This window comes from Salvelinus fontinalis, chromosome 40 (genome assembly GCF_029448725.1).
Source record: "Salvelinus fontinalis isolate EN_2023a chromosome 40, ASM2944872v1, whole genome shotgun sequence".
NCBI classification, from domain to species: Eukaryota; Metazoa; Chordata; class Actinopteri; order Salmoniformes; family Salmonidae; genus Salvelinus; species Salvelinus fontinalis.
The window spans coordinates 16,740,262-16,763,392 of NC_074704.1; the positions used below are offsets into that span (position 1 = coordinate 16,740,262).

The following is a 23,131-nucleotide window of genomic DNA, read 5'->3' on the forward strand; positions in this document are numbered from 1 at the left end:
AGTCTGAAACCGAAGACCCCGGCCGAACATCAGGGGGGAACGTTTTACTGTAACTTGGTGTAAATTCACGTGTAGATTTATTTATGGGTAGTACCTGTATCGGGTGAATCTCTGCATGGATTTGTGTTGCTCTATGATTCGCCTCTCATCCTCGTCTAGCACGACAGTTGGGAGATTAGATTGACTGAAGGGTACATGGTTGCTGGGATCTCAAACCTAAAACAGCTGGGCTGGGAGATTGTGGAGAGTGCCTGTTGAGTCAGAGAGAGAGGAGACAGAGAGGCAGATTGTTAGATATGAAAATGCAGGGGTGGACTCCCAAATTAGGGCTTGAATTTTTTTTAAATGATAAACTGTCACAGTGGTTCAGATATTGATAATGACAGACTTATTTGGGAGGAGTGTAAATGATTGTAACTATTCATTCAGGTATTTGAAATGTATTTGAATGATATGTGAGATTGGAAGCCTAGATATCCAGGCACTTTGAAATGACTCAAAAACTCTTAGGGTCATTTTCCCGAACTCAGATTAAGCCTAGTCCTGGATGAAATAACATTCTCAAATAACCTTCTCTTCAAAGAACCCCTTGTATACGGTTGCACCTACAACCCTCTATGAAGGGTTCTACCAAGAACCACTTTATCATCGAAAGGTTCTTCCTAGAACGTCTATGAAGGGTTCTACTGAGAACCCGTTTATCTTTGGACGGTTCTTCCTAGAACCCTCGATGAATGGTTCCACCGGCCGTAAAATTTTATTATTTATGACAATACATTACATATATCATAAGGCCTTTCTTTGAGGGCCTAGTTACTCCCAAACACAGTGGTGTTAGGAATCTCATGGTTTACAGGCCACATCAGGCCTTCAAGTCACATTATGCTTGCAAAGTGAGGTGTAATTCCTATTGGAATCCAGCCAGAGTTAGGATTTCCAACAAGTGGAATTGTTAATCACCTGCAACCTGCATTCAGAATGACTGCTAGGGTAGGGAAGATTGAATACTGAGACTACCAAAATCATCTAAACTGGAACAACCATCTCAGTAACGGGTGCAATAAATCCAACAGATTGGATGTTTAGAAAACTGTAAGGTATTTATCTTTGTGTAGCATAAAATGAATCAACCAATCAATGTACATGCAAAAACACAAATATTACAGTAAAACAAACAATTATGAAAATCTCCCTTCAACAGAGCATGCTGGGAAATATTATATATGGTTCTATGTAGAACCCTTCTTGCCTTCCAAAGAATCATCAAAAACTCCTTTCTTCCTTAGGATGTTAAAGGTTCTAGGTAGAACACTTTGCCTTACAAAGAACCCTTGTGTAAAAGCGAAGTCGTGCATCTCGCTCATCGCAATATCTGCAGTGCTGCTTGAGGCAACGTCATTTCGCTGAGTTAACCAATCAATCAATCTTTCCTGTCCTTGTGTAGCTTTGAGAAAAAGCCTGATTGCCCAAAGAACTACGTCAGTTTGGTAAGTTTTCCAACCATGACAGTCATGTGATTTGACCTAAGTCATATAAGGTCATAACCCAAATATTGTCAAATGAAGTGGACCAATTACACTTCATGTGTGACACAAGTTCATTTATAGTGTGACTTAAAGATCCACTCCGGGATCTTAAGCACAACAAATTCAAATCATATTGCACTAATTGGATTTGTAACATATCACACAAATTGCAAAAATCGTATGATATCATAAAAATTGCTACATTCGTAACATATCACACAAAATGGATGAGGTAGTACACCATTGGATGACGTAGCACACAAAAAACGGGGACCACTTTTGGCTCGTGAGCACCCCTTTCAAAACTAGTGGCTGAAATTATACAAAAAGTTTGAGAGTGCATCTTTAAGGAGTTAAGGACACATAAGGTCATAAACCAAATATGACTGACTGGCGGTCAAGTAATGTGAACCAATCACACGTGCCTTCTCATGAATGGCCAGATTCAAATATTGAATTATTCACCCTTTAATCCAACTAAGATGTAAATTGAAGTGTGAAGAGTAACAAAGACAATCCAGAGAGGGCTGAGTGGGTCTCCAGTGTATTGGAGTGACCGTGCACTCTCTCGCTCTCTCTAAGTGTCTTCCTTGCCAGAATATTAACCTAAGAGCGATGGGGCTAAGGCAATTCAATTAAGACAAACCCCCCACTTGTGGCCTACTAGGCGGCCATTTTGCACTTTACCAAGTCTTAATTGTGTATTTGATCCTGCTGATGACTGTTGGCAGTCAAACAGGCTTTCAGTGGGGTCCTGAGATAGGTGGGGTTGGCCATGCCAGGGAGGCCATCTTGGATTATATGGTGTTATTTACTATGGTATCATGTTGGGAGTGCAGAAGGGCAACGCTTTGGGATGATACACGTCATGAAAGATAGTTGACGTCAATGACACTGGGGCAAAGGGATGATTTTAGTGAAAGAGAATGTCTGAGAGAATCCTTATGTTACAACGCTCCTGAAGGAAATGAGAGACTAAACTTTAAGAGCTTATTTTGCGTGCTGGTGGCACTTCAATCAAAGGCATTAATGTTAAAATAATATGTGGTCACATAAGGCCTATGCTGCCACTTTAAAGTGCTACCAAATAATGTTTTGTGATAGGAGACAACTAGGTCACCACATATGAAATCAGGCCATGACACCACAGATATTCGAAACTGTCAAGTAAATGTTTTATTTTTTTTCATATATTTAAAGCATTTAAATAAAGCTGTTAATTGTCCCTTTTTAAATGTATGTTTTTTACTTTACTTTGTGGAAGGTATTTGATGGCAAATGCCAAATATTCCATATTTGCTATAAAGATTAACAGGCTTTATTTAAAAAATCGAAATCAATATTCATTGCATTGTCTTTTTTACCTGATCTTTTGTATTTTAGTTTTTACTCCTCATTGTTCATTTGACCATTTTAATTTCAATGTTGCTCGATGTGTATTATTTCTGTGGAAATATCATTTTCAAAAGCATTTTTGAAATACTGCCCCTCTTATCATCCGATCAAGTTGTTTGTTCTCTTCTTCCAAAAAGTGAAACAGGCTAACCGTCTTTAATGTCAGTGGTTGTGCCTCATTCCTGCAGCTATGCACTGGATTATGAAATATTTCGAGTACAATTGGTTAAGTGGAGTTAACCGTACCCTTTTCTCCCCGAGGTAGCTTCCTTTTTGATCCCGCCGAGGCTGGCGCCTTCCAAAACACAACTTGTCTGGCTTATTAAATAGTTTGACCTGAAGAAAAAACGCCTGTTGCTTCTCAACCGAGCCTATTGTAAACTTTAAAAAGTCCATGACAGCATTTAAATTGGCGTAATGCTGTGTGACCAACAGTCATAGCATATCGATTTATTTATTCAATATGTCTGTTCATAAATGTTTAGATGACTTTTAATATTCTAATGAGTTTCAATTTCTTTGTGTATTTCCATATTTTTTGTCCTTTCTCATATTTTATTTTAGCCTATTTAATACTTTAGAAGGATCCCGTTATAACCTTGCATTCTTCTGCATCTTATCACAGCGTTCTCGGGTGCGAAATTAATTAATTAAAAGGTTCCAATAAGTGCTCAACTAATGGATGTAAATACTCATGAGGCCTCCCCACTGGTTAATTGCGCTAAAATTGGTCTACTTTGTGTTCGGCGGAGACAAAAACCCCTTGAGCTATCAACGCACCAGCTCCGCACGGGGTCTGTATGATTAAAACTTCTTGTCGCTTTCAAAGGGTCTCTTGATGTCTCTTGGAAGGCAGAGGGCCAATGAGGACGGAGGAAAGGAGCGATGGGAACGTCACGAGGCCGAGTTGAGACGATGATTGGACGGCGCGGAGAGGGGAACAGTTACTGCCCTTTTATAGACGACCCCATCTAGTGAGTTGAGCTACTGGGCAATATTCTGACAGCGAGGACAGCACCAGACGCTATACTCTCGATCGCGATTCGATTTTCCTGAGCTGGCCAGGCGGAGGTGTATGGCCCCGTACCCCTTTGAGATGAATCCCGTTGGCCTACCGGGGTCTCCGTCCCACGATATTAAACTCCACCAGAAAGAAGTGTCGGATACGGAGTGTGAGGAACTTCAACCCAAAGATATGACAACCGACAAAGGATACAAAAGTAAGACGAGCAGTCTTCCATTCAGCGTCGAATCATTGATTTCCAAGAAAACAACCTGCAGGACTTACTATTCTTCTCCCTCCTCGGATTCGGGTCTCCTTCAACCGAAGCCTGTGGCGGCGGCGGTGCAGATCACGGAACAGTTTTCTCCAAGGACTTTTTACGTGGAGAGGAAAGTTTCCCCGGAAAGCTCGCAGAGCGTGTCGGACTGTCAGAATGACGACAATCAAGATTTTTGTGAGAAAGACCAGAGCACTTGGTTCCAGACAACATCTTTCTCGACTCCCCCTCGTAAGTCCCTGCTTCCAGAGTTATTGGCTGTCTAAATGTTGGTCAACTAATTAGGCCAACTATTCAATATTGTTTGTCTATTATAATAATAATAAAGTAGTAGTAGTCATGTTATTAGCAGTAGTATTATTTCTAGTTTTTCTATTATTAGTCTATTATTGATGTTATCGTATTTATGAGATCGTTATTACCTCACATAATAGATCGTCATCATAGATCGCCTACCTCACATATGTTGTCATCACTGTGGTCGTGCCTGTCTATCCAACAATCTATAGAATTTGCCTCGAAATGTCCCTATATCAGTCTAATAATACAATGTTATTTCAGAGTAGCCCGATCGGTCTAAACTGTGCACAATTGGACAACGCTCCTGTATGTTCCCGAAGTTTGTCATAGGCCTATTTTGGAATTGGGAAATTGGTAGGCCTATCCATTAAAAGTCACGGTGCAGGAATAAACCTTATGGCAATGTCCTTAAATGCATACCTTGTTTGGTGAGACTAATTATGACTAATTTATTGTCACATAGGCGCAGTGAAATGTGTTGTTTTAAAGGGTCAGCCGTTCTTGAGTTTTCCATTTGATAACAATAATTTTAATTTATTTGTCCCTCCAGGAAGCTTAAGTCCACCTCCATGTCCTTTAAGGAAACATAAAAACAACCGAAAACCTCGAACGCCCTTCACTACCTCCCAGCTGCTCGCTCTGGAAAGGAAGTTCCGACAAAAGCAGTACCTCTCCATTGCGGAGCGAGCCGAATTCTCCAACTCCCTCAATTTGACCGAGACCCAGGTCAAAATCTGGTTCCAAAACAGGAGGGCTAAAGCCAAGAGACTTCAGGAGGCCGAGTTGGAAAAGTACAAACTGGCGTCGAAACCCATGCTACCTGCCTTTGCTCTGCCTTTCCCCCTGGGAGCGCACATGGGCTCTCCATCTCTCTACGGACATTCTAACGCCTACCCCAGGCCCACTTTACCTGTTCCGGGACTCTTCGGTGGACCTGTCGCCTATGGAATGTATTATTTGTCTTGACTTAGATTGTGCATTTACATTTGAGATAAAATCATATGTCATTTATATATGTCTTCAAACATGGTTGCAACACTTAACTTTACCCCCTGTCTGGAACATGGATATATTTGTCCAGAAAGCCATCATTTCCCAGAAAGCCCATAGGCCTATATTTGTCTACACGACAGAGATCATTTTTAGATATATGTTGTATACGCTCATCAAAGTCAAATAGGCCAATACTTGTGGGACATGTTCTCATGCCTAGATATTCTTAGCCAAATGTTGGCCACATTGTTGATTGCAAGATAATTTTATATCAAAGGCCTGTAGGCCTTATTTTGTATATTTCTGATAGCGATTTCTGATAGTTGAGCAGTTATCAATGGCCAAGTTGTTAATGCACGTGAGGCCTTAAAACACAAACCGTTTGCCACTTGCAACTAACAGCGTGTGTAATTGATCACTAGACCCATACATTTTTGTATCCATTTCGATTATACACAAAGGGGGGCATTAACATTAAGTTTATGTAATTTAACAGGCCTAGACAACGTCAATATCCTCGTGCGTAATGTTTAGCCCAGTGCGCCATGCAACGAAAAAGTACTTAAAACAGCCTTATTGAAAGTGCCTTAAAATACCAACTAGGCCTATTTTGAGCTCTCGAAAAGCTTACTTGAACTGTAAAATGTCTGTAATTTGTTTCATTTGTTCAATATTGACGATTTTTTACATTCAATTGTCCGTGCATACAAAAATCATGACCAACAGAATTATGCATGTGTACATTTGCCGCATTTCTTTCCAGTTGCAAGCTCTGTAAATCCGGGTTCTTTTCATGGAGTGAAATATTACTTTAGAAAACAAATGTGCATAAACAATTTGTACTTTTTTTACTATGAGGCCTTAAGACCAATTACAAATGGGATATTTGTATGATAAAAAAAATGATTTTATTTTCAAGAAATATAAATAATATCATTGTAAATAATAGTGTTCACGTGTCCTGCAACTGATGGAAGAAGGCGCAGGAATATTGATATTTATTAAATATCTCTGTATCTGTACTGTGTACATACATGGTCTTATTTTAATTATTCACTCATACCTGTAAAAACTGAGCTCGGTAAATAAACATTATAATTTAAACTTCTGTTGAATTGCTTTTGTCTCGTCAATGAATACAGATTACACGTATTACACCACACGGTGAACATCAAGATTGAAAGGGAAAATTGTCTTGACAGGAACCAATGTAGGCCTACATTTTCTCCTAATTTTCTCTTCATTAGAAATGTAACAACAATTTCTAATTTCAAGGTTCAGTATTTAACCTCCATCTATTCTGAATAATAGTTGTATAGTTCGTTCATCTATGACGACTGGAATTGTATATTTCTGCAACAAAAACTGGCAAAGTTTTCTTGATACTTGCAATGTTTAAACGAACAATATCCTTAGGCTATATATGTTTATTAACAATTTAATAGTTGTGCGAATTAGCCCTACTTTGACAAGAAAAACTGAAATTATAGGCAAGACTAGACTTGTGCGGCTGTTGTAAAGTGAAGCTAAACGATAGTTGAAACGACCAATGACGTTTTGATGCTATGATTTGGTTTTATTAATCTCTATCATATTAAACACAAAAACAGTAGATTTCAACCAGTATTATTCAATTTATCTAGTCATTTCTTAATTCCACATGAACCGTTGTATCATCCATCACCAAGCGTTTCGTATAGGCCTACTCAAAAAGTGATGATGTGTCTTCATTTCTCCCCTGGTTGTTTAGGCTACAGTTTTGGAATGATATGGCATTTTTCACCACCAAGTAGCCTAGGGAGCTTTAGCGAAAGTGGGACGATGTTCAGTATTTTTTAAATATATTTTTTTAAATATGACAATCTCCAAGAAACCCGCCGTGATTTGAGTGATGCGCAAGGGTCCTCGTGTTGGAACCACTTCACACTCCAACACGGTAGTGGGCGATATACACTCTATTTGTTTCCCGACCAATGGATGCACCAAAGAAATAGAGCCACTTCCACAGTTGCGCAGTGTGGGTAAAAGCTTGGACGTAACGAGGTATTTTGTCAATTAAAGTATTGTAAATAAAACGTTTTGGTAGCCATGTCAGTTATGGAAATATTATACCATGCAACGTGTGCTTGTCCTGCACGGGCGTATAGTCGTTATTGTTACCCTTCCCACACGTAGGCGTTCGTCTGAAATCTCATGTGTTTTGCATTCCGACCTTGGCTGTAATGTTGGTGCTAACAACTTGCAAGGTTGTCAAACGTTTAGTTTGCAGAGTTAGCATTAAAAAAATGCAGTTCAGTTTTACATTAGTGCTTGTAATGATTAAACAGCGTTTTGCTCATCTGCAGAAGAAATGTAGAAGCATTGGCATGCTTGCATAATTCAAGACATGTGACTGTTTCAAGTGTCACCACATTGTTTCTTGACAGCAGGGCTGAAATGGCAGTTTAACAAAACCAATAGCAATACCCAACTGAATCCATCATGTGTCTTGGCATTTCTCCTGGGTAAAACCATTTGAATTCAATCACTTTTTGACAGCATCCCTTGATTTAAACAAAACTTTCCATACATGTTTGTCCATGGAAGACTCGGTCAGAAAGTGACTTTTTGGACCTGAATGCCAAACATTCAGGAGATAAAGGTGCTCAAAGTTGACTCATTTTGCTACCATACCATGAGACATCCATGTTTTCATCACTGGAAAATATAAACGGTTGAGTTTAATATCATTTAAAAGCTTGCAAACTGGGTTGACATTTTAACCTTCAAAACACCAGTCTCAACAGTCTCAATGTCAACAGTGAAGAGGCGACTCCAGGATGCTGGCCTTATAGGCAGAGTTCCTCTGTCCAGTGTCTGTGTTCTTTTGCCTATCTTAATCTTTAATTTTTATTGACCAGTCTGAGATATAGATTTTTCTTTGCAACTCTGCCTAGAAGGCCAGCATCAGTTTCTTGGCAATTTCTTGCATGGAATAGCTTTAATTTCTCAGAACAAAAATAGACTGACGAGTTTCAGAAGAAAGTTCTTTGTTTCTGGCCATTTTGCACCTGTAATCAAACCCACAAATGTTGATGCTCCAGATACTCAACTAGTCTAAAGGCCAGTTTTATTGCTTCTTTAATCAGGACAACAGTTTTCAGCTGTGCTAACATAATTGCAAAAGGGTTTTCTAATGTCAATTAGCCTTTTAAAATGATCAACTTGGTTTAGCTCACACAATGTGCCAGTGGAACACAGGATTGATGGTTGCTGATAATGGGCCTCTGTACGCCTATGTAGATATTCCATTTTAAAAAATCAGCCGTTCCCAGCTACAATAGTCATTTACAACATTAACCATGTCTACACTGTATATCTGATCAATTTGATGTTATTTTAATGGACAAAAATGTGCTTTTCTTTCAAACACAAGGACATTTCTAAGTGACCCCAAACTTTTGAACGATAGTGTACATGCACATATTACCTCAATTACCTCGAATAACATGTGCCCCCGCACATTGACTCTGTACAGGTACCACTTGTAGATAGTCTCGCTACTGTTATTTTACTGCCGCTCTTTAATTATTTGTTATTTAATTTTTTACTTAACACTTTTTTTTTTTTACGGCATTGTTGGTTTAAGGGGTGGTAAGTAAGCATTTCACTGTAAGGTTTCACCTGTTGTATTCGGCGCATGTGACAAATACAATTTCATTTGATTTGACTCTCATAGTCATCACACCAAAGCCAGTGTTGCCAATATCAGACCGCTGCGCAATAGGCGCATGTCTGGAAAAAGCTATTTCCTTATCACTGGTGCAGAGGAATGGAGTACCAAACCATATAATATCCATTCATACGCTAGGGAGTTTTAAGATAAACCTTGAGATATGGTTTATGGGCAAAATGCTTTAAAACTGCACAGGCTTAAAGAATATATAATTGTTTTCAGTAAACGTTACATGGTCATCTATTTTATTCATTTGACAGTTTCCTCCCTATTGATGAGACGTATTTTGTTTCCATGTTATAATCTTGGGTATATTTTGTTTTCATGTATTTTCATGAGAACCACAATGGAAATACGTTTTTAAACTGTTTGTCATCCTCAATGATTTTAATGGCATGGTGCTATATCTACATGTGTGGTTGTATTGTGTTTTAAAATGGTCAAATACATCAATGGGAAAATATGTATGGGCGGTTTCGTTCAAATCAAAAGGGGTACGGGCAAAAAGTCGAATGGATTTACCCTCCTTTGAAGATTGAGTAGTTTAGATCGAGAACATTGAGTTCTATTACTTCTCTGTAATGTCTATGCTGCTGCTACTCTTAGTTATTATCTATGCATAGCCACTTTAATAACTCTACCTACATGTACATATTACCTCAATTGACTCTGTATCGGTACCCCCTATATATAGCCCCGCTATTGTCATTTACTGCTGCTCTTTAATTATTTGTTATTCTTATCTCTTACCTTTTTTTTTTAGAAATTTTCTTAAAAACTGCATTGTTGGTTAAGAGCTTGTAAGTAAGCTTTTCACCTTAAGGTCTACACCTGTTGTATTCGGCGCATGTGACAAATAACATTTGATTTGATTTGAAGATGCGGTAGCGACGCCATCTCTGCCAAGTCAGTGGCACTCATTTACCAAATACAATCTTTGACAAAGAATATCAACTCCCGCAATGATAAACTTTATACATGATCTAATAGCAATACATTTAATTTAATAGCAATATTGGACCAATGAGGCAATGGTGACTGGCTTGTCCAGAAAATACTCCTAACCCTACCCATATGACTTGTAACTCACTGCTTCTGCTTCCTGAGCATCGATGGCACTGGAATAGTCAAGGCACTGAATTGTAGGGGGGAAAGCAACATCTAAATGAGTGCAGTTTTATCCAACGAACCAATCACATTAGCACATCACGTGTGCACATTGGCAAAACCTTATTTTCTGAAGGGTTCCATTTCCACCTTAGTACCATGAGAATGATAGAGGGCTCTACTTTGTATCTGTTCCATTATGGCATCTGTGAGCGCACTGGTAAACAAACTGAAAGGGGACATACTGCCACCTGGATGTGTTGTTTGAACAGGTATAAAGCCAAGGTTGGCGATTTACTGCCACCTGCAGATATGGAATGTTTGCTAATGAGTATAATTCATGGGCTGATTCCTCTTGATGACGCGGATGGAATTCTGTGAGCCTTCCTTAACCCATAGGATGTTCCACCCAGTTAACTACTTCAAGATGTTGAAAGTCCTCAATGGTGCTGCCCAGGCTAAAACAGGATTTTGAGCACTAGAGTCCTCTATCTATGGGCAGTGCATGGTCAGGAAAAACTCATAGCCCTAAATGTTAGGCATATTTGACTTTATTTGACTCTGTTTATTTCTGAAATGTGTGTCTGTCCAGGCATTTTGCTCTGAGGTAATGGTATCTTCTTCTCCCTCAGAATAGATGCCTACTTGGAGGCATCCAAGGCCCAGTATTCAACAGAGGTGACCATCCAATACATGCATAGAGTAGAAGACTCACTCACTTTCTCAGTCTCTCTGACACACACACACTCCAGTTTGCATATAGAGTGAGAGTCCATACTGTCCTCACTGCTCTCCCTGTCTTTTCAGCTGGATAAGTTCCACAACATGATCCCGTTCGACCAAATGACCATCGACATGTTCCCAGAGACCAAGCTAGACAAGGAGAAGCACCCGTACTGCCCACACAAATCCATTGCCGAGCTGTAATTTATCACTACTGGCCAGCCCGTAAGCCCATGGCAGACTTATCACCAGGCATATCAGGACCGAGTTTGGGAAACCCTCTCCTAACCTGCTGTGTAAGTCTACCTAACCTGTTATGAAAGGTCACTTCTGCTTGTCAAAACCGGCAGCCTGCTTTGAGAACAGTGTGAGTTTCACTAATGTGATACACATGTAAATTATATGTTCCAGGTAGAATATCCCAGATAATAAACGCTATGGTGTACTGACAAGTTAGCACCACTGGGTGGCAGTATATGCATGTACTTGGCTCCAGGTTGAATGTGGCACCTAGACTCACAGCACACTTTCCATACTTGCACAAATGTATGAAATTAGTATTGTGAATGATTTAAGTGTTTCTTGCTGAATGGATGTATGGATTACATTTTAGTCATTTAGCAGACACTCTTATCCAGAGTGACTTACAATTAGCATTCATTTTAAAATAGCTAGCGGGAAAAGAGAAGTGCCTTTTTGGGGAGTGGTGGTGGGGGGGGGGGGGGGGTTCAGACAGTTTCAAAAGTTGGACAGGGACTTCGCTGTGCTGACTTTAGGGGGGAAGCTTGTTCCACCATTGGGGTGCTAGGACAGAAGAGCTTTGACTGGGCTGAGCGGGAGGTGACCCCCCCGTAGGGATGGGATGGTCAAGAGACCAGATGTGGCAGAACGGAGTGCTCGGTTTGGGGTGTAGGGTTTGAGCATAGCCTGAAGGTAAAGGGGATGCAGTTCCCCTTGCTGCTCTGTAGGCAAGCATCAGGGTCTTGAAGATAATATGAGCTTCGACTGGAAGCCAGTGGAGTGTGCAGAGGAGTGGTGTGACATGGCAGAGCTTAGGAAGGTTGAACACCAGGCGGACTGCGGCATTCTGGATACATTTCAGGGGTTTGATGGCACAAGCGGGGAGCTCAGCCAAAGCAGAGTTGCAGTAGTCTAGATGGGAGATGACAAGTGCCTGGATTAGGACCTGCGCCGCTTCCTGTGTGAGGAAAGGTCGTACTCTATGGACGTTGTAGAGCATGAAACTGCAGGAACAAGTCACTTCTTTGATGTTTGCAGAGAACGACAGGGTGTTGTCCAGGGTCACGCCAAGGTTCTTTGCACTCTGGGAGGGGAACACTGTAGATTTGTCAACCGTGATGGAGAGGTCTTCAATCAATCAAGTTTATTTTATATAGCCCTTCGTACATCAGCTAATATCTCGAAGTGCTCTACAGAAACCCAGCCTAAAACCCCAAACAGCTCTCATAGTCATCACACCAAAGCCAGTGTTGCCAATATCAGACCGCTGCGCAATAGGCGCATGTCTGGAAAAAGCTATTTCCTTATCACTGGTGCAGAGGAATGGAGTACCAAACCATATAATATCCATTCATACGCTAGGGAGTTTTAAGATAAACCTTGAGATATGGTTTATGGGCAAAATGCTTTAAAACTGCACAGGCTTAAAGAATATATAATTGTTTTCAGTAAACGTTACATGGTCATCTATTTTATTCATTTGACAGTTTCCTCCCTATTGATGAGACGTATTTTGTTTCCATGTTATAATCTTGGGTATATTTTGTTTTCATGTATTTTCATGAGAACCACAATGGAAATACGTTTTTAAACTGTTTGTCATCCTCAATGATTTTAATGGCATGGTGCTATATCTACATGTGTGGTTGTATTGTGTTTTAAAATGGTCAAATACATCAATGGGAAAATATGTATGGGCGGTTTCGTTCAAATCAAAAGGGGTACGGGCAAAAAGTCGAATGGATTTACCCTCCTTTGAAGATTGAGTAGTTTAGATCGAGAACATTGAGTTCTATTACTTCTCTGTAATGTCTATGCTGCTGCTACTCTTAGTTATTATCTATGCATAGCCACTTTAATAACTCTACCTACATGTACATATTACCTCAATTGACTCTGTATCAGTACCCCCTATATATAGCCCCGCTATTGTCATTTACTGCTGCTCTTTAATTATTTGTTATTCTTATCTCTTACCTTTTTTTTTTAGAAATTTTCTTAAAAACTGCATTGTTGGTTAAGAGCTTGTAAGTAAGCTTTTCACCTTAAGGTCTACACCTGTTGTATTCGGCGCATGTGACAAATAACATTTGATTTGATTTGAAGATGCGGTAGCGACGCCATCTCTGCCAAGTCAGTGGCACTCATTTACCAAATACAATCTTTGACAAAGAATATCAACTCCCGCAATGATAAACTTTATACATGATCTAATAGCAATACATTTAATTTAATAGCAATATTGGACCAATGAGGCAATGGTGACTGGCTTGTCCAGAAAATACTCCTAACCCTACCCATATGACTTGTAACTCACTGCTTCTGCTTCCTGAGCATCGATGGCACTGGAATAGTCAAGGCACTGAATTGTAGGGGGGAAAGCAACATCTAAATGAGTGCAGTTTTATCCAACGAACCAATCACATTAGCACATCACGTGTGCACATTGGCAAAACCTTATTTTCTGAAGGGTTCCATTTCCACCTTAGTACCATGAGAATGATAGAGGGCTCTACTTTGTATCTGTTCCATTATGGCATCTGTGAGCGCACTGGTAAACAAACTGAAAGGGGACATACTGCCACCTGGATGTGTTGTTTGAACAGGTATAAAGCCAAGGTTGGCGATTTACTGCCACCTGCAGATATGGAATGTTTGCTAATGAGTATAATTCATGGGCTGATTCCTCTTGATGACGCGGATGGAATTCTGTGAGCCTTCCTTAACCCATAGGATGTTCCACCCAGTTAACTACTTCAAGATGTTGAAAGTCCTCAATGGTGCTGCCCAGGCTAAAACAGGATTTTGAGCACTAGAGTCCTCTATCTATGCGCAGTGCATGGTCAGGAAAAACTCATAGCCCTAAATGTTAGGCATATTTGACTTTATTTGACTCTGTTTATTTCTGAAATGTGTGTCTGTCCAGGCATTTTGCTCTGAGGTAATGGTATCTTCTTCTCCCTCAGAATAGATGCCTACTTGGAGGCATCCAAGGCCCAGTATTCAACAGAGGTGACCATCCAATACATGCATAGAGTAGAAGACTCACTCACTTTCTCAGTCTCTCTGACACACACACACTCCAGTTTGCATATAGAGTGAGAGTCCATACTGTCCTCACTGCTCTCCCTGTCTTTTCAGCTGGATAAGTTCCACAACATGATCCCGTTCGACCAAATGACCATCGACATGTTCCCAGAGACCAAGCTAGACAAGGAGAAGCACCCGTACTGCCCACACAAATCCATTGCCGAGCTGTAATTTATCACTACTGGCCAGCCCGTAAGCCCATGGCAGACTTATCACCAGGCATATCAGGACCGAGTTTGGGAAACCCTCTCCTAACCTGCTGTGTAAGTCTACCTAACCTGTTATGAAAGGTCACTTCTGCTTGTCAAAACCGGCAGCCTGCTTTGAGAACAGTGTGAGTTTCACTAATGTGATACACATGTAAATTATATGTTCCAGGTAGAATATCCCAGATAATAAACGCTATGGTGTACTGACAAGTTAGCACCACTGGGTGGCAGTATATGCATGTACTTGGCTCCAGGTTGAATGTGGCACCTAGACTCACAGCACACTTTCCATACTTGCACAAATGTATGAAATTAGTATTGTGAATGATTTAAGTGTTTCTTGCTGAATGGATGAATGGATTACATTTTAGTCATTTAGCAGACACTCTTATCCAGAGTGACTTACAATTAGCATTCATTTTAAAATAGCTAGCGGGAAAAGAGAAGTGCCTTTTTGGGGAGTGGTGGTGGGGGGGGGGGGGGGTTCAGACAGTTTCAAAAGTTGGACAGGGACTTCGCTGTGCTGACTTTAGGGGGGAAGCTTGTTCCACCATTGGGGTGCTAGGACAGAAGAGCTTTGACTGGGCTGAGCGGGAGGTGACCCCCCCGTAGGGATGGGATGGTCAAGAGACCAGATGTGGCAGAACGGAGTGCTCGGTTTGGGGTGTAGGGTTTGAGCATAGCCTGAAGGTAAAGGGGATGCAGTTCCCCTTGCTGCTCTGTAGGCAAGCATCAGGGTCTTGAAGATAATATGAGCTTCGACTGGAAGCCAGTGGAGTGTGCAGAGGAGTGGTGTGACATGGCAGAGCTTAGGAAGGTTGAACACCAGGCGGACTGCGGCATTCTGGATACATTTCAGGGGTTTGATGGCACAAGCGGGGAGCTCAGCCAAAGCAGAGTTGCAGTAGTCTAGATGGGAGATGACAAGTGCCTGGATTAGGACCTGCGCCGCTTCCTGTGTGAGGAAAGGTCGTACTCTATGGACGTTGTAGAGCATGAAACTGCAGGAACAAGTCACTTCTTTGATGTTTGCAGAGAACGACAGGGTGTTGTCCAGGGTCACGCCAAGGTTCTTTGCACTCTGGGAGGGGAACACTGTAGATTTGTCAACCGTGATGGAGAGGTCTTCAATCAATCAAGTTTATTTTATATAGCCCTTCGTACATCAGCTAATATCTCGAAGTGCTCTACAGAAACCCAGCCTAAAACCCCAAACAGCAAGCAATGCAGGTGTAGAAGCACGGTGGCTAGGAAAAACTCCCTAGAAAGGCCAAAACCTAGGAAGAAACCTAGAGAGGAACCAGGCTATGAGGGGTGGACAGTCCTCTTCTGGCTGTGCCGGGTGGAGATTATAACAGAACTATGCCAAGATGTTCAAAATGTTCATAAGTGACAAGCATGGTCAAATAATAATCATGAATAATTTTCAGTTGGCTTTTCATAGCCGATCATTAAGAGTTGAAAACAGCAGGTCTGGGACAGGTGGCGGTTCCATAACCGCAGGCAGAACAGTTGAAACTGGAATAGCAGCAAGGCCAGGCGGACTGGGGACAGCAAGGAGTCATCATGCCCGGTAGTCCTGACGTATGGTCCTAGGGCTCAGGTCCTCCGAGAGAGAGAAAGAAAGAGAGAAGGAGAGAATTAGAGAGAGCCAAGATTTTCAAAATGTTCATAAATGACAAGCATGGTCAAATAATAATCAGGAATAAAAGTCAGTTGGCTTTTCATAGCCGATCATTAAGAGTTGAAAGCAGCAGGTCTGGGACAGGTAGGGGTTCCATAAGCGCAGGTAGAGCAGTTGAAACTGGAACAGCAGCAAGGCCAGGTGGACTGGGGACAGCAAGGAGTCATCATGCCCGGTTTGCCGTGACGTATGGTCCTAGGGCTCAGGTTCTCAGAGAGAGAGAAAGAAAGAGAGAACGAGAGAATTAGAGAGAGCATACTTAAATTCACACAGGACACTGGATAAGACAGGAGAAGTACTCCAGGTATAACCAACTGACCCTAGCCCCCCGACACATAAACTACTGCAGCATAAATACTGGAGGCTGAGACAGGAGCGGTCAGGAGACACTGTGGCCCCATCCGAAGATACCCCCAGACAGGGCCAAACAGGAAGGATATAACCCCACCCACTTTGCCAAAGCACAGCCCCCGCACCACTAGAGGGATATCTTCAACCACCAACTTACGATCCTGAGACAAGGCCGAGTATAGCCCACAAAGATCTCCACCACAGCACAAACCAGTGGGGGGCGCCAACCCAGACAGGAAGATCACGTCAGTAACTCAACCCACTTAAGTGACGCACCCCTCCTAGGGACGGCATGAAAGAGCACCAGTAAACCAGTGACTCAGCACCTGTAATAGGGTTAGAGGCAGAGAATCCCAGTGGAGAGAGGGGAACCGGCCAGGCAGAGACAGCAAGGGCGGTTCGTTGCTCCAGAGCCTTTCCGTTCACCTTCACACTCCTGGGCCAGACTACACTCAATCATATGACCTACTGAAGAGATAAGTCTTCAGTAAAGACTTAAACGTTGAGACCGAGTCTGCGTCTCTCACATGGGTAGGCAGACTGTTCCATAAAAATGGAGATCTATAGGAGAAAGCCCTGCCTCCCGCTGTTTGCTTAGAAATTCTAGGGACACTTAGGAGGCCTGCGTCTTGTGACCGTAGCGTACGTATAGGTATGTACGGCAGGACCAACTCGGAAAGATAGGTAGGAGCAAGCCCATGTAACACTTTATAGGTTAACAGTAAAACCTTGAAATCAGCCCTTGCCTTAACAGGAAGCCAGTGTAGGGAAGCTAGCACTGGAGTAATATGATCAAATTTCTTGGTTCTAGTCAAGATTCTAGCAGCCGTATTTAGCACTAACTGAAGTTTATTTAGTGCTTTATCCGGGTAGCCGGAAAGTAGAGCATTGCAGTAGTCTAACCTAGAAGTAACAAATGCATGGATACATTTTTCTGCATCATGTTTGGACAGAAAATTTCAGATTTTTGCAATGTTACGTAGATGGAAAAAAGCTGTCCTTGAAACAGTCTTGATATGTTCGTCAAAAGAGAGATCAGGGTCAAGAGTAACGCCGAGGTCCTTCACAGTTTAATTTGAGACGACTTTACAACCATCAAGATTAATTGTCAGATTTAACAGAAGATCTCTTTGTTTCTTGGGACCTAGAACAAGCATCTCTGTTTTGTCCGAGTTTAAAAGTAGAACGTTTTCAGCCATCCACTTCCTTATGTCTGAAACACAGGCTTCTAGCGAGGGCAATTTTGGGGCTTCACCATGTTTCATTGAAATGTACAGCTGTGTGTCATCCGCATAGCAGTGAAAGTTAACATTATGTTTTCGAATAACATCCCCAAGAGGTAAAATATATAGTGAAAACAATAGTGGTCCTAAAACGGAACCTTGAGGAACACCGAAATGTACAGTTGATTTGTCAGAGGACAAACCATTCACAGAGACAAACTGATATCTTTCCGACAGGTAAGATCTAAACCAGGCCAGAACTTGTCCGTGTAGACCAATTTGGGTTTCCAGTCTCTCCAAAAGAATGAGGTGATCGATGGTGTCAAAGGCAGCACTAAGGTCTAGTAGCACGAGGACAGATGCAGAGTCTCGGTCTGACGCCATTAAAAGGTCATTTACCACCTTCACAAGTGCAGTCTCAGTGCTATGATGGGGTCTAAAACCAGACTGAAGCATTTCTTATACATTGTTTGTCTTCAGGAAGGCAGTGAGTTGCTGCGCAACAGCTTTTTCAAAAATTTTGGAGAGGAATGGAAGATTCGATATAGGCCGATAGTTTTTTATATTTTCCGGGTCAAGGTTTGGCTTTTTCAAGAGAGGCTTTATTACTACCACTTTTAGTGAGTTTGGTACACATCCGGTCGATAGAGAGCTGTTTATTATGTTCAGCATAGGAGGGCCAAGCACAGGAAGCAGCTCTTTCAGTAGTTTAGTAGGAATAGGATCCAGTATGCAGCTTGAAGGTTTAGAGGCCATGATTATTTTCATCATTGTGTCAAGAGATATAGTACTAAAACACTTAAGTGTCTCTCCTGATCCCAGGCCCTGGCAGAGCTGTGCAGATCCAGGACAGCTAAGCCCTGGAGGAATACGCAGATTCAAAGAGGAGTCCGTAATTTGCTTTCTAATGGTCGTGATCTTTTCCTCAAAGAAGTTCATGAATTTATTACTGCTGAAGTGAAAGCCATCCTCTCTTGGGGAATGCTGCTTTTTAGTTAGCTTTGCAACAGTATCAAAAATAAATTTTGGATTGTTCTTATTTTCCTCGATTAAGTTGGAAAAGTAGGATGATCGAGCAGCAGTGAGGGCTCTTCGGTACTGCACGGTACTGTCTTTCCAAGCTAGTCGGAAGACTTCCAGTTTGGTGTGGCGCCATTTCCGTTCCAATTTTCTGGAAGCTTGCTTCAAAGCTCGGGTATTTTCTGTATACCAGGGAGCTAGTTTCTTATGACAAATGTTTTTCGTTTTTAGGGGTGCAACTGCATCTAGGGTATTGTGCAAGGTTAAATTGAGTTCCTCCGTTAGGTGGTTAACTGATTTTTGTCCTCTGACGTCCTTGGGTAGGCAGAAGGAGTCTGGAAGGGCATCAAGGAATTTTTGTGTTGTCTGAGAATTTATAGCACGACTTTTGATGCTCCTTGGTTGGGGTCTGAGCAGATAATTTGTTGCGATTGCAAACGTAATAAAATGGTGGTCAGATAGTCCAGGATTATGTGGAAAAACATTAAGATCTACAACATTTATTCCATGGGACAAAACTAGGTCCAGAGTATGACTGTGGCAGTGAGTGTCGGTCCAGAGACATGTTGGACAAAACCCACTGAGTCAATGATGGCTCCGAAAGACTTTTGGAGTGGGTCTGTGGACTTATGAATATTAAAATCACCAAAAACTAGAATATGATCTGCTATGACTACAAGGTCTGATAGGAATTCAGGGAACTCAGAGAGGAACGCTGTATATGGCCCAGGAGGCCTGTAAACAGTAGCTATAAAAAGTGATTGAGTAGGCTGCATAGATTTCATGACTAGAAGCTCAAAAGACGAAAACGTCATTTTTTTTTTTGTAAATTGAAATTTGCTATCGTAAATGTTAGCAACACCTCCGCCTTTGCGGGATGCACGGGGGATATGGTCACTAGTGTAACCAGGAGGTGAGGCCTCATTTAACACAGTAAATTCATCAGGCTTAAGCCATGTTTCAGTCAGGCCAATCACATCAAGATTATGATCGGGCAAAGGAAAAGCAACTCCGTTTTGACGAGGTGGTGGGCCGACAAGGTGAGATGTCTGCCAGGCACACAGAGATGCGTGTCTCCACCTGGGTGTCAGAAGGGGGGAAGGAGAAGAGCAGTTGAGTGTCATCCGCATAGCAATGATAGGAGAGACCATGTGAGAACCGAGTAACTTGGTGTACATAGAAAAGAGGAGCGGGCCTAGCGTTTTGGATGTGGCTTTACCCTAATTATAGGGCCTTTAAACCATCACAATAGTGATTGAATCAATCATCCCTCATTCAATACTAAATACTGATGAGCACTGAGGAATATCATTATATTTTATAAATTGCTGCATTATCTTTTCTATCTAATATACATCTTGGTAGATGTCTGAAGATTTTGATAACATTTTTTTGTCATTTTTTATTTTAATATTATAATGATGCCACCTGTAGAAAGTGGGCAATGTCATGTACTACATACCCAGTTGATCAATATGTATTGTCATTAGTTTGTAGTCAGGATCCATCATAAATATTTTATTAGCAGCTAAAGTGAGTGTTCAGTTATCAAGATTAATTTACTAAATTCATGCATGATAAACTGTACAGTACATTTTTGGTTTGTTGTCTCTTGTTACTGGTTGTGTAATCGTCAGTCATATACACCTCGCCAATCACAGGTCTATTTGTAGCGTCCCCCTTCTCAACCTTGCAGTGCGACTGGCTACTTCTCTCATATGTGTATAAAGGTAGGCGGGCTATGTTGCAACATTCATTCCTGGATGCAGATTGGATTAGATATCCACAATTTCAGATTTGGATTGGCCTGCGGCTCATGTAGAATAAAAATAGGAGGAGTTATATTACAGATAATTTCCGCTATGTGTGTTATTTGACAGTACTGTAAAGCTTGACGAGAAACACGCAGTTCAGGTAAGGGTGTTTATCGTTTTAGTCACTTTACATGTCGATAAATATCATGACATTTCTAGTGAGAGGTCTGTCTAGCTGAATATATTTACATATGTATGCGTCTTTGTGGTAGAGATTGTGTCACCAAATGTCCAGATAGTGCGCGAGCTGTGCCGAGCATGTCAATCAATAAGCACTTTCCCTACTGAGGTCAAAAGACAGCATCTTTGCATTAACCAGATTCTGGTGGCTTTTCTGCACTAGCCAACTTGGTGAAATTCGAAAGCGACTGTATCTGTACATTACATTAGGTATTTTCTACGGCTGGTTGGTCTCATTGTAAACAACGATCTAACGTTAGCTGTTGGGTTGGCATTATCGGTCATCATATGCCAATGCTAACTAGAGGGGACCATAGATAACGGCTAGCTAGCGAGGTTTATGATGCTTGCCCGCTGTTTCAAAGCGTGTCAACTTAGCTAGCTACTGTAACTAGGCTACTGAATGTTGTGGTGTAGAGGCACACATTGTAACTGTTAACGTTAGCTATGTACCTAGCTAACTAGCTACAACATAATGAGATGACTTAATTGAGTACAAGTTTCTAATGGGCTTTCCAGAACATGTTTGGCCCTGTAGTACTGCTAAGGTAGACGAGTGCCTAGACACGAAATTAGAATCACTTCACCAGTTTCATTACCGTACTCTGCGCAAAAACATACCCACGGTTTGCGCAGGTCCGAGCTAGAATGCGGCTACGTTAGATTCAAAAGGGCGGATCAGGATATTAATGAGGGCTAGTAATACAACGCTACACGCCAGGGTTCCGAATTATGCAACAACTATTTTGACATAGAAACCCGAGCTGACCTATTGCCACACTGTCCTGCTACCGTTCACAACTGCACACTACTCATGAGCTACTAATTCATGTCACAAAGGCTATACTGTAGTTAACCTACACATTTGAAAACGGTAATATGGTTCATGCTAATTGATAGACTTTAGGGAGCAAAGGTCAAATTGTGCCATATGCGTATGTCTGGTTTCTGTTCTCTATGACCCTAGTTATTGCACATCATAGAAAGTTGGCTAAGTCAGAGTTCATGTACTTTCTGTCCATAGTCCCCACAGTAGTTTGTCTGTTCTCTAGGGTCTGACAGGCTGACCCAGTATAAACAACATGCTATAGGCTGTTGTTGGTGGTTAATCCCTGGCCCAGAATGGGCAGTGTACGTAAATAAAACAGGTTTGGTTGTGCTATTATTGCTTCTGGTGTGAGAGGGAGAGAAGGAGGAATGACGAGAGAGGGAAAGAGAGTTTGCACATGCCTGGGCCTAGGGACATCAACACTGGCAGCATTGTTTTATGAGGACAATGGGAATAGCCACCAAGCTATATGGAGGCGTTACTGGAGAGTGGGAGAGAGAGACAGCTGCTTCTGCTAGAGGAGATTTCTGTAACATTTTACCCTTTTCACTGACAGGGATCTTATTACTCTGTAATAATTCTGCTAGCCTAAGCCTTGTAGTAGTAGTAGTGTGCAATGAATTCAATAGTTAGCATAGGCCTACGTGTTACACAATAGGATATACATGGTGACAACACTTAATATTCACTGAGATGGCATGAAGGGACACGGCAACTCGCTCTTGGGATCATTGGACACTCAGTACTTTAAGTTTGCCTGATTGACTCTCTTTTGTCCTTCGAGAGCAAATTCTTTCCACGACAAAAGCCTAGCACTGCAACTGTGAGTGAGGGGCAGGGAAAATGTAATGATGAGCAAATGGAAACGTGTATATTTTCCTTTCTATATGATTACCCTGGGCCTCCTTGTTGTCTATACAGCACAGACCAACAGAGCATGTGATGTTTCCAGAGCCAGACAGTACTGCTTGGCTGGGTGGAATCATGGCTAGGCCTAGTTTACCATGGTATTTCATTAAAATGGGCATTTATTAACATAGGGATATTCAGTAGTTTGGGTACTTACAGTTTTGCTTCAGCAGTTGGTTAAATGAGTCAAGCACAAATTAATGGTGGAGGATGAGAGAGAGTAGTAGAGAGAATAGACCTTGATGCTACACATCCTGTTTCAGGTCTGTTTGTGACAGGCTATGCAATATGACAGTCCACTGTCAGCCACTCTCTCTGATTTGATTTCATCCAATGCAGCTCTTGTCCTCTGATTCCTAGACCATGATGTCATGGATTATCCCTTTAGCTGGGGTTCAAAAGTACATACAGAGTATTCGAAAAGTATTCAGACCCCTTCACTTTTCCACATTTTATTACGTTAGCCTTATTCTAAAATGGATTTTAAAAATGCTCAATTTACACACAATACCCCATAATGACAAAGCAAAAACAGGTTTAGAA

General features: G+C 41.5%; 2 protein-coding genes and 2 long non-coding RNA genes across 8 annotated transcripts in view; 3 read left to right on the forward strand and 1 right to left on the reverse strand.

Moving 5' to 3' along the window:
- LOC129839420 (uncharacterized) overlaps positions 1 to 4,336 on the reverse strand; it is a 59,475-nt gene extending 55,139 nt beyond the window's left edge. The window contains exons 1-2 of the long non-coding RNA XR_008757018.1: positions 4,210 to 4,336; positions 95 to 251 (exon numbers count right to left, since the gene is read on the reverse strand). This is a non-coding gene — a long non-coding RNA (uncharacterized LOC129839420). The remainder of the gene's footprint in view (positions 1 to 94; positions 252 to 4,209) is intronic.
- Positions 3,884 to 6,602, forward strand: LOC129839417 (homeobox protein MSH-C-like). Its single transcript, XM_055906854.1, has 2 exons — positions 3,884 to 4,432; positions 5,052 to 6,602. The coding sequence occupies exons 1-2, from the start codon at positions 3,997 to 3,999 to the stop codon at positions 5,465 to 5,467; spliced, it is 852 nt and encodes a 283-aa protein (XP_055762829.1). The 5' UTR covers positions 3,884 to 3,996; the 3' UTR covers positions 5,468 to 6,602.
- A 907-nt stretch (positions 6,603 to 7,509) lies between these two features.
- LOC129839787 (uncharacterized) lies at positions 7,510 to 11,382 on the forward strand. The gene is made up of 3 exons (XR_008757098.1): positions 7,510 to 7,537; positions 10,949 to 10,994; positions 11,124 to 11,382. It is a non-coding gene; the product is annotated as an uncharacterized LOC129839787 (long non-coding RNA).
- A 9,224-nt stretch (positions 11,383 to 20,606) lies between these two features.
- The window catches only part of LOC129839675 (patatin-like phospholipase domain-containing protein 6), a 32,876-nt gene continuing 30,351 nt past the window's right edge, over positions 20,607 to 23,131 (forward strand). For 3 of the 5 annotated variants that reach the window (XM_055907226.1, XM_055907225.1, XM_055907227.1), the window contains exon 1: positions 20,608 to 20,770. The gene's annotated coding sequence lies outside the window, so the exon portion shown is untranslated. Of the gene's footprint in view, positions 20,771 to 22,225; positions 22,503 to 23,131 lie in introns of those variants that run through there. The other 2 variants (XM_055907223.1, XM_055907224.1) reach the window with 2 other exon arrangements.